This window comes from Vigna radiata, chromosome 5 (assembly GCF_000741045.1).
Source record: "Vigna radiata var. radiata cultivar VC1973A chromosome 5, Vradiata_ver6, whole genome shotgun sequence".
Lineage (NCBI taxonomy): Eukaryota > Viridiplantae > Streptophyta > Magnoliopsida > Fabales > Fabaceae > Vigna > Vigna radiata.
Window position 1 is genome coordinate 17,946,099 of NC_028355.1, and position 11,585 is coordinate 17,957,683.

General features: G+C 34.1%; 2 protein-coding genes across 2 annotated transcripts; one reads left to right on the forward strand and one right to left on the reverse strand.

The window, feature by feature from the left end:
• Positions 1-1,078: 1,078 nt before the first annotated feature.
• On the forward strand, positions 1,079-4,240 carry LOC106762761 (serine/threonine protein phosphatase 2A 57 kDa regulatory subunit B' kappa isoform). Its single transcript, XM_014646818.2, has 2 exons — positions 1,079-2,803; positions 3,608-4,240. The coding sequence occupies exons 1-2, from the start codon at positions 1,649-1,651 to the stop codon at positions 3,944-3,946; spliced, it is 1,494 nt and encodes a 497-aa protein (XP_014502304.1). The 5' UTR covers positions 1,079-1,648; the 3' UTR covers positions 3,947-4,240.
• Positions 4,241-5,058: 818 nt separating this feature from the next.
• On the reverse strand, positions 5,059-10,850 carry LOC106761285 (cyclin-A2-2). Its single transcript, XM_014644821.2, has 12 exons — positions 10,637-10,850; positions 9,607-9,942; positions 9,123-9,345; positions 8,653-8,786; positions 8,204-8,296; positions 7,887-8,020; positions 7,479-7,554; positions 7,302-7,378; positions 6,657-6,690; positions 6,392-6,541; positions 6,159-6,293; positions 5,059-5,474 (listed from the first exon to the last, which is right to left on the reverse strand). The coding sequence occupies exons 2-12, from the start codon at positions 9,883-9,885 to the stop codon at positions 5,412-5,414; spliced, it is 1,398 nt and encodes a 465-aa protein (XP_014500307.1). The 5' UTR covers positions 9,886-9,942; positions 10,637-10,850; the 3' UTR covers positions 5,059-5,411.
• Positions 10,851-11,585: the final 735 nt, after the last annotated feature.

Sequence of the window (11,585 nt, forward strand, 5' to 3'; positions counted from 1 at the left end):
CATCATTTGTATATATACTAGTAATGGATTAAAAAAATATTTATTTATTAAGGTGAAGCAGATTCAGTTCATTAAATGACTAATAAACACAATTACAAGTGTGTTCCCAACTGTGCAATACTTGTGTGTGTTTTTCCTAATTTTGGTTTAACAAGTTCCTAGAAACCACATATGATAATGATCATGCCTAAAAATCACTAATCATAACATTAGGAGGTAATTATAAGTATTTAGATAACTTAGGAATTTACCTAGAATAATTCATATGATTTGGTGTAAAGAGCGAATAATTTGTTAAATAAATGGATATCTTTAAGAAATAAAACTTAAAAGCTAATCTTAAACAAAAACATTTGTTGTTAATTATTAACAAAGATAATCATTCATGCTTATACTTTCATAGATTTAGACACTCAAATTTACTTTTCTTTTACTCAAATTAGATGTAATCATCACTTTAACAGATGACATATAGCTAAAATTACTTTTGTTCTAATCACAAAATTAAGGAGATAATTTATCTCTTAATTCTGTCAAACTTAATTAAAATTAATGTAAACTTTATATATATAGTTTTGAGATGAAAACTTATTTGATTTACATGTCAGATTAGAAAAAATTAAAATTTGAGTAGATAAACATATATGAATTAACAATTGATTAGAGAGTTTATAAAACAAGATTTACATCAATAATCATGATTTGCTATTATTAGAACCATAATATCCAAACAAATGTCTATCTGTAATTTTCGCTTCTGCAAGAAACCATGTCAAGTCCCTAGTTTTACAGGCTTTTTGCCTCTTCCTTACATAGACACAGTTACACGTGTTGGTGTCTAAATTCTGCTCAAGTTTCTGATTTTTTTTTTCATCCTTCAAACCCTAACAAAATAACCAAAATTATAGATGAAATTAAGTACATAAAGTGATAAGAATTATAGAATATTAGAAGTGCCACTACTGTTTGATAATTTGATTAAAGGTCCCTAAACAAGAGAAAAGAAGTTAAAACCAACCATTACTTGTAGTTTTCTTGTTAATTTCCGAGTTCCATGACGGTGGATCACATTATTCATAAACAGAATAAGAAGAAACAGTAAGAGGATTTCATTGTCTAAAAGGTTCACATAACAAAACTTCGTGGTAATCTGCATCTTCACATTCTCTCTAACCTTTTGTGCCCTAGAGAGAAATTAGAACCTCCTCTTTTCCCCATTCAGCATTTTACAAATTTTCTTTCTTTCTTTCTCACATTTTCGAGAAAAAGAAGATCCCAAACGCCCAGTTTCTAATGATAAATCGTTAATTATTCCTCACCCTTTTTCTAAGATGCATTTCATTTGCATTCCTTAACTTTTCTCTCTTTCACAATCTTCAAGATTTGATTTTTCTCCATTGCATGCTGCTAAATAGCAAATTTTTTCTGGACCTTTTTGAATTTTCCTTCTCAATTTCCTGCAATCCGTCCCACATTGCTTGTAATTTCTCCTACTTTCCTTAACCGAGATCTAGGGTTTCACCGAATGTTCCTCCCTCATTCTTCCCCTTAAGCAGAACTCATTGATTTTCGTGCTACATTGATTTGTCTTCTTTAATGGGTTTCGTCTAAAGTTTCCAAATTTACCGTTTTCACCTTCCGGGTCGCCATGCTGAAGCAATTCCTCAGCAGACTCCCCCGCAAGACACCAAAATCCGACTCGGACGAGTCATACCGAGCCGACTCGTCACGCTCAGACGATTCCCCACGCGCAGCAGGCAGACACAATCGCACGCACGGCGTCGCTGCCGCTTCGAACGCTGCGAAACGGACATCCTCGTCCGCTGTTTTTCCAGCAAGCACGGTGTCGGTGATAGAACCTCTGGTGCCTTTCAAGGATGTCCCGAGCTCGGAAAAGATGAACCTTTTCGTGAGCAAGCTGAGTCTGTGTTGCGTGTCCTTCGATTTCACGGACCCTGGTAAGGATACGGTGGAGAAAGAGGTGAAGAGAAGAACCCTTGTTGAACTTGTTGATTTTGTTTCCTCTTGTGGGTCCACGAGGTTCGGTGAACCTGCTATTCTTGCTGTGTGTAGAATGTGTGCTATTAATCTCTTTCGCGTTTTCCCGCCAAATTATAGGTCCAATCGTGGTGGTGAGAATGATGATGATGAGCCATCCTTTGATCCCGCTTGGCCTCATTTGCAGCTTGTGTATGAGTTGCTGCTCAAGTTTATAACCTCTAACTGTCTTGATGCTAAGGTGGCCAAAAAGTACATCGACCATTCTTTTATCTTGAGGTTGTTGGAGTTGTTTGATTCGGAAGATCCTAGGGAGAGGGACTGCTTGAAGACCATTATGCATAGGGTTTATGGCAAGTTCATGGTGCATAGACCCTACATAAGGAAATCCATTAACAACGTGTTTTTTAAGTTTGTGTTTGAGACTGAGAGGCACAACGGGATTGCTGAGTTGTTGGAGATTTTTGGCAGCATAATTAGTGGGTTCGCCTTGCCTTTGAAGGAGGAGCATAAGATCTTCTTGTGGAGGGTTTTGATCCCCTTGCACAAACCCAAATCTATGGGGGTGTACTTCCAGCAGTTGTCTTACTGCGTCACACAGTTCGTCGAGAAGGAGCCTAAGTTGGCGAGCATTGTCATCAGGGGGTTGTTGAAGTATTGGCCGATAACGAATAGTCAGAAAGAGGTGATGTTCCTGGGTGAACTGGAAGAAATTTTGGAAACAATTAACATGGTAGAGTTCCAGAGGGTCATGGTACCGTTGTTTTGGCGGATGGGATGCTGCATTAACAGTATGCACTTTCAGGTACGATTTCTATTCACTTTGGGCAATTCTAGTTATTTTCATGCTTTTATATAGGAATGCAATCTATGCCTTTCAACTATAGTTTGCATGGTGCTATCTATTCTGGCTAAGCACATTAGCAAATACTTCTTTATAATCTCTCCAAGATGTGGAGTAGAACCCTTGCTATAATATAGGGATGCGTTTCACACCCAGCTAATACAGGCTCACGCATCAGTGTCATTTTTGCTGTGTTGGAAAGAACAATCTATAAACACCAGGGGGATTGGAGTATGCATCCATTTGCTTTGTGATGACACAGAAATCCTGTCTGAATCAAAGGACACATTGTTTCACTGCTTGGCTTTTAGTATAAGCTACTCAACAGGCTTCAGAGCCTGGTTTATCCATCCTTAATGGAATTGATTCAGGAATATGTACATCATAGAGTAGAGACTAATAATAACAATGCTTAGCTTCAGGTTCAAAGTTCAAAGCGTACTGCAACCTTTGTTGGGAGATTTTTCTGCCAAGGTTATTATTGAGTTTGTTGCATTGATTTTATTTTAGAGATCACTTTATAGGATGTGAAACCGAAAGTAGTTTGTATTCATTCTTGTTTGATTAGAGCTGTCCATGTTTTCTTAAAGTATGTTTGGCAACTTTCTTGTCTTTTCAATATAGGGACTGGCAACGGATCTAATTGCTGCAATTCCTCTCCATCTTTATTTGTTTTTGTATCTTCTGAGAATCACTTTGTTTCCTGTGACGTTTTTCTTAACTTCTGAAACATAACCCTTTTCTGATCAACATGAATTGTTTCAGGTAGCTGAAAGAGCCCTTTTCTTATGGAACAACGATCATATTGTCAATTTGATTGCTCACAACCGACAAGTGATCCTGCCAATCATGTTTCCAGCCTTAGAGAAGAATTCTCAAGGCCACTGGAGCCAAGCAGTACTCAACCTAACTCATAATGTTAGAAAAATGTTTGCAGAGATGGATGAGAAGCTATTCCTGGCATGTCATTCTCAGTTTAAGGAAGAAGAAGCAATGCTAAACGCAGCGGCAGAGAAGCGGAAGGAAGCATGGAAACAACTAGAACATGCAGCCAGTCTCCAGCCTGTGATTGGAAATACCGCAGTTTTAGTGTCTCCAATTTGATAACCTGTAACTTATGTATGAATGTATCTATGTCAGAAACTCAATCCCTATCCCTTTCATCCTGATATGGTGGAAAACCGCTAGAAAAGTGGTAAATGGCTGTTATCTTTAAGGTTCCTACATGCATTTGATGCTTCTGGCAGCCAGATGTTGTACCTCGTAACATGCTTTTGATTGCCACTGTATGGTAGTAATTTATCTGCCTCCTTCTGATAAGTGATGTGAAGGACTATGCAGTGGATCAAACCATTTTCTGTATAAGCCTATTTCCAAAATCTGCTGTGCTTCTGAGCTTTTCTCCTTAGTCACCAGTAATTTCCATACACGCATTGCATATTATTAAGATAATGTTAATAAACTAATGACTTATAAACTTTTTTATTTAGTATCCACCTCGTTAGTATTTAAAACTTATGTTCCAATGTCACGGTCATGTAATATTTTTTTGTGCATTAGGAAGAAGATACTAAAATAAAGATGGAATCTGCACATGGGAATACTAAAGTGCGACATTTCAATCATTCACTTGTCTTGTCTGGTTCTTCTGATGAAAACTTTTCTAAATCTAAAGTTTCTTGAATACACGCTTTTATAATAATGACATGGTTATTGTTTCTATTTCATTTTTTCAATAAAAAAGGCTTAACTTATAATTTTAATTAACAGACAATAAGTACAGCAAAAAAACATCAAAATTGCTCGAAGATCATTGAAAATAAAGTTTGACTAAAGCCATTAGATATTCAGAATAAAAGTCTGTGGTAATTTCAGTCAAACTATATTTGCAATTTTGAAAAGAGATTAACCAGCTACCACACTTGTTGGATCAGTATTCACGAAGAGAAAATTATGAATTTTGCAGCCCTACCAGCGAAAAGCTTCTTTTTCTTTGGCGTCAAAAGCAAAAGCTAGACTTACATTGGGTCCAGTATATTCTTTTTTTATGGACCTACACCGGAATAAGGTGGGTCTCAATTCCTGAAACGTGTTTTCAACAATTGGTCCAAATTTCAATATTTAAGATTAAAATATAAAGCAAGTGCATGGTTTAAGAGACTCAATGTGAATGAAGTCAGATAATAATTACAATAAAGCAAATGTTGTACGATATATAAATGGAAAATAAATAGTATGTAATTTAATTTGCATTACATACATAAATGTTTGTTTCAGTACAAAATATTGAGACCAACTATAGCGCTTTGTTGCATCATGACAACCTTAAAATAAAGCCTACTTGGTGTTAGTACATCAACTCACTCTTTGAACTGTATCATCGGCAAAAATTTTGTTTTACAAAGAAAGCTGACCATCTTAAACATGTAACAATTACGGAACAGACAGCAAGTGGGTGATTGATGACAAAAAAGAATGGTAAAATATATGCAACTGATGATGATTATCAAGCATCACTGCCACAAACTGTGAAGTCATCCATTAGTCTTTATGGAACAGCCAAAAACATTTACACTTGGGCCTGGAAGAGTGACTGCACCGGTTTTGGGGACAAGTTTGCCACACAATTGAACTGTCACAGGAAACAAAAGTCAGTGTCATTTAATTATCTCAACACCTTTTTTCAGCAACGATAAGGACGTGCATATTATTTTGCCTGTTCTAACGGGGAACAATAAACAGGTAAAATACAGCAGAATATGAACCCCTTAAACACTTCATTTTCCAAATAATTATATAACTTGACATGGATTAAGTAATACAGATGAAGACTATAAATTGATCCTGCCATTACCAAAGCTATACTTTATACATTTTTTTTGCAGATGTTACTTGGAAAATTTTTCGAATTAATTTTTTAACAACATATAGAAAAAAAATCCATGTTTTGATCTCCACAGTAAACGTATCTTTTTCGTTTTGATCCCTACGTAAAAATAATTCTAACACTGCTACAACTTCAACAAATGGTATTTACAACATAACCATGAAGATATATTCCATACTGGACATATTTGACAATGACAAAAAGGGTGCCTGGAAAATAAGTACAATAATATTATGTCTCGTGATCTTTAGAAATTTTGGTGAGGCTGAGTAGTAGGGCTAAAAGGTTTAGTCAACTGAAAGAAGAGTGGTTGAGATTTTCCGAAAATATTTACAGAGAATAAAGTAAACTATTAAAATGAATTGAAATTTTCTTGTAAGTTCAAATAAATTTATCTGAACAGAATTAATTAAGGTACAGAAATCCAACCTTCTGTAGTTTATACTTATCGCGAACAGCATTGAGGGGACAGCCTTTGGAATTAAATTGCAATTTTTGCAGTTCTTGAACAACAGTTTTGAGCTCTGAAGCTTTGTAGTTCGTATAGTGCTCCAAAGTTGGATTCTGCAAATACATGCGTGAGACTTCTAAAATTTCTTTACTTCTACATAAGGGTCAAAGGTGAATAGTTAAATTGCAACTAAGCAATCAAGAGTTCATACCCATGGATGTTCTGAATCGTTCAGGGTCCATCTGGCAAGGAACACGGCAGATGCAGCTACAAGGGAAGGAAGAAATTGGAAGAAGCTATATTCAACAAGAGCAAGCTCTGCTAAATAATTTGCCAAAAACTCCAGTTCAACACAAGGAGCCTGTATAATAGAATGAAATCACCAAGTTCATTTACATTTTTCCTTTCTGCATGATAACATCACCTTTTCAATGTTTAATAAATTGTGGATAAATAGTGTATAACAACTCTAGTACCTTGTAAGAAGATTGTGCTGCTTGGATGAATCTCCTGAAAACCAAGAAAAGATAGTTCAGCCAAGTGAGGTTTTCCAACAAAAAATGGATCGATGAAGCATCTCAAGAGAAAATTGTTATTACAGAAAGATGTACCATATTTGAATTATTAAGAGGAAAAGATAAATGCACATGAATTTAATTGGTCATGTAACTAAAGACTAATTAAACATTTCTACTTTTAATTCTTATGAAAAAAAAATTAAAAAATCACAAGATCTTAACTTTTTCTTAAGAAATGATAAAAAATACTCAAAATTAATCATATTCATTATTTAAAAATAAAAAGGTACCTGAAACGAAACATACATATAAATACAAAGTAAAATGCAAGTATTCTAGGAATCATCAATTATCTATCAGTTTTGTCAGTTCAAGTCTCTCTCTATATCATTTCCCTACTGTAATCTTCATTTTTTAAAATTGAAATCTCAAAATAACTCTCAAGAAAATCCTAATGTCTCTGTTTAGAGTTTTTTCTTTGGAATCAACACATGAATCGCTATTAAATTCAGTCTACTATTTGATTTGATATGACTACTACACTATAGCGGGCTACTTAAAACCATGTGTATTCCTATGTAAATGTAAATACTACATACATACCTCAGAAATGTTTTGATTGTGGGAACAGATAACTGAAAATGAATCACATTCAGCACTTCTCTCTCCATTTTCAGTACCTGTCAGATAAAGCCAAGTGTTGTATATATCAATCATCACGAACACTGCACAATAAAGAAAAAAGATGAAAGATTCAAGCCGTGCTACCAAATACAGTACCTCTTCCTTTGTGTATGTGTTATCTGTGATGAAGCAGAATTCTTCCACTCGAGGTGGGCACATCTCTTCGTACTTTCTTCAAGTCACAAAAGAAAAGAAACACATCTAAGATCAATTTTTGATTTATATATAAAAAAAATAATAATAATAGACATGATATCATAAATTATTATACTTATCAGCATTATGTATTTATGAATGTAAGAAATTATCGTTACCAGTATGTTAGCCAAACTATAGAGAGAATAATGAGAACAAATTACACTATCAAAAACCAGTAAAAACTGACATTGTACTTTTTAAGGCATCTCAGTTTCATCATTTTAAGGAGAAGCATCAATATGTATGTATCAGTTTGAGCTTGGAAACTTCAATATTAACCAGAAGCATTAGAAATTCGGTACTTACGATGCAATTAGCATGCTAGTAACACCCAGCAACTGTAGCCTTTGCTTCTGAATGAACTCAGTTGAGAGATACCGATCAATGAGGTTCACTGTCAGGTAAAGGGCATCTGGAACCAATCTGTATTCCTCAGAAACCTGAAATGAGATAATAATAAAATTACAGATTGTGTATTTCAGGAGCATGATGATGAAATGTAGATATTCATCTTATTCCCGAAGTCCTATAATTCACCACATTTGGATTGAAATGCAGTAGATAAAATTCATCGTATGTACTAAAGTTTACAATCTACATAATGCTGCAACCATGAGACTAACCTCCACAAGCCAATCTACCAGAATTCCACGCATGCTTGGATTAATATCTGTCTGCAACTTCTCCATGTAGTTGGTCGATGGTTTCCTTTCAAGCTGAAGTGATCCACCAAAACTGACTGTCAATTTTGTTGTAGTCAAAGTATTCTTCTCTTAGCAGTATAAGAGTGTTACTTTGTAAAGTTCTTTTATCAACCAATATTAGTTATAATAATACTATTATTTTACTAAGTGCTATCTAATAATACTTGGTAACAGTGGATGTTGTATTCTGGGAAAACAATATTATAATGCAGTCAGGCTGGGACAATAGCGGAAAGCAGCAGCTTATGCTTATATAACTATTCATAATATTGTTTAACAGAAGCTACTGAAGTTGTCACCAGTTAGTTACATTAACTAATAGTGGCAACCCATCAGAAAAAAAGCAATTACATCACTACATCACAAACCTCTGTGACTCGAATGTTGTTGTACATGTCTGAGGCATAAGAACTCCAAATTTGAGGATCCCTTAACTCTGAATCAATGTCCACTATATCAAGGGAGTTTGAGGTTCCTGACTTCTCAGAAATCACATCTACATCTGTATAATCCAACAAGAGAACAAAAACAGTAATTAGAGGATCCTAACTTAGATAACTATTTTTATTCAATATCAAACGAGCAATCATGTAACATAACACTGTAACTCTTTGAAGCAGAAAATTCTTTATATAAAAATACTATTGTTTGCATTCTCCAATGTAACGATAAGAAATGCAGTTCAATTAGTAACCTATGTATAGAGTAAATTACGTGCCTGGTATGTTCAATCAGAGTCACAAAAAAGTCCATTCGTACACTTAGAGATTTAGTCTGTCATATTAAACACCTAAAATCTGTTGCATACGGGCAGTAGCACTTGAGATTTTAGAAATACCATTTTTTGTAGAGCTCTGAACTTCATCGGACTTCACAGAATCTTGCATTGACGGCTTGGTGCCTGGTATAACACGTTCACTTATGGAGTCATCGGATTCTACCATCCTTATTGTCGATAAATCTTCAACTAACTTTGCTCTAACATTCTCTTGTGTTGATGAGAATTCAGACGTAATGCCTGAAGCTAGTTTTGTGCTTTTCTTTGTATAAACTCCTTTGGCCTACACAATAGATGGTCAACCAGCATCACCAACATAACCTAAATGATTTTCATACTTTCGTGTAGACGAACTTACAACATAATAGAATTATAAATATTATTTTGACATGAGCAAATAAACGATACTGGATCAAATGTTTCTATTCTTTCCAAGGAGAATAATTCAACAGAAACAAATCTTTACTTCCCATATCACTACAGTTGTAAATTATTCATGATTTGAGCTCTATCTTTGATGACAAAGTGAGTGGTGCATGCTTACCGTAAATTTTGATGCATCAGTACACTTATCATGTATATTTGTTACATCTGTCAGAACTGCCCTTCTCTTATTTTGGATAAGAGCAGGAACAACCACATAAGTTTGATCTCCAGAAGCGGCTGCTCTTTTGGAATTTGCTCGAGACATGTTTTTCTGTTCATTTCCAGAGGAAGGTCTTGAGGGGGGAGGAGGAATTCCTCTCAAAGCTCTAGTCTTTGCTCTGGTGATACGGATTGGACGTTCTTCATCTTTGGCACACGCTTTATCTACTTTATCCATTGCTTGTGCCTAGAAGAAGAGCAACCCAATTGTCTCAAATGAAAATCTAGCTCATGCCTGTTCTTCAAACACCCATTTAACATCCATTCGTCAGAAAATACCAACATTTAAGAAAAAAGTACATAAGAATAGCCTAATGTTATAACATGAAGCACAACAAAAGGCTTAATCTTTGACTTGATTTTGTTTAAAACCACAAAACATTGTGAAATGGTAATTGTTCCACTACGACAACACTCCCCTGCTAAGCCATAAGTCAAAACCGACAAATTCCCACAAGGTATGCCCCAGATCTTTTTTTCTTAATATTTATGCTTTCTCGTGACACAATTTTCTCCAGCGTTGAATGAAAAATGCTGATGCTGACAAGTTGTTGAGAAAAGATGTATGAACACATTCACTCAACCCTGACACAAATACAAAAAGTAGCCACTGAAAACAATTTTCAAACAACACGCGATCAAAAAAAAATCCCTCATCATATTCATTCTCTTTAGTGTTTCACTCGACTCAAATCCGAAAAACTATCAGAAAAACACCCACATGCTTAAAATCTCACCCAAAGGAAAAAAGTAATCAAATTTACGTAAATTTAACAAAGTAATGCAGCTGGAACCAAGATCCATGTGGTAAGACAGAACATCCTTAGCAGACTGGAATAAAAACCTCAAAAGAACAATATACTCATAAACATAGTATAGATTGAAGAAAGAGAGAAATAATTATAAATAAATGATACAAGGTTTGTTACCTTTGAATGGGAAGTGAGTGTTGAAGAAAAAAGCAAAGTGGTAGAAGGAAAATGAGAATGGTTGATATATTATATGCAGAGGAGCGTCAGTGAGAGCGGGCGGGATAGGGACACAGTTCAAAACTTGAAAAGTGGCGACCTTTCACCTTTTCTCATTACGTCAAATCAACTAAGTAATTGAAATTTCTGAAAAAGACAAGTTTTGTTTGTGTAATAGTTATAATTTTCTACAACATTTATTACACAGCTAAAACTAATAATATTATTAATTGTTAATCACAATACTCTTATGAAATGTTTTTAAATTTAATTCAAATGAATGTATAATGTACAAAAATCATACTTGAAAATGGCTGTGTAAACTGGTTTTATATTATCATTCAACTTCTAATTATTACATATTAAATTTTGTAATCATTACTTTAAAGTCATGTCAAAATTGTTTCCATTAAGTTGGGATGATCACATCCTAGAACATGAAAATTGGAAATATAGTTTTTGTTATGATGTTTACCTAATTCTAAAAGGACAAATGCATAAAATATTAAATAAGATATTTGATATTATAAATTGGGTTATGAAAAAATTGAATTAACCAATATTTTTATATCTATTTTAATAATATTTTATTTCCACGTATAATGATTTTTTATTTGAAGAGTAATGATAAAGCTAACACTAGTTTGCTTATTTGTTGATTTAAAGAGTGATTCCAAATTAAAAATTCAAGTGAACATTTTATATAGATAAATATTTTTTAATAATTGTTTACTCATTTAAGATTTATAATTAATAGGACAATTTAACAAGATTTTCTTTCCAAAAATACTGAAGGAGTTGTTTCTTTAAAAGTTATATAGTTTTAATTTTAAGTTAATATTTTATTATTAATTATTTAGTCAGTGCTATAAATTAACGTTTTTGTTAACGTGCGTGTAAAATTACGTCA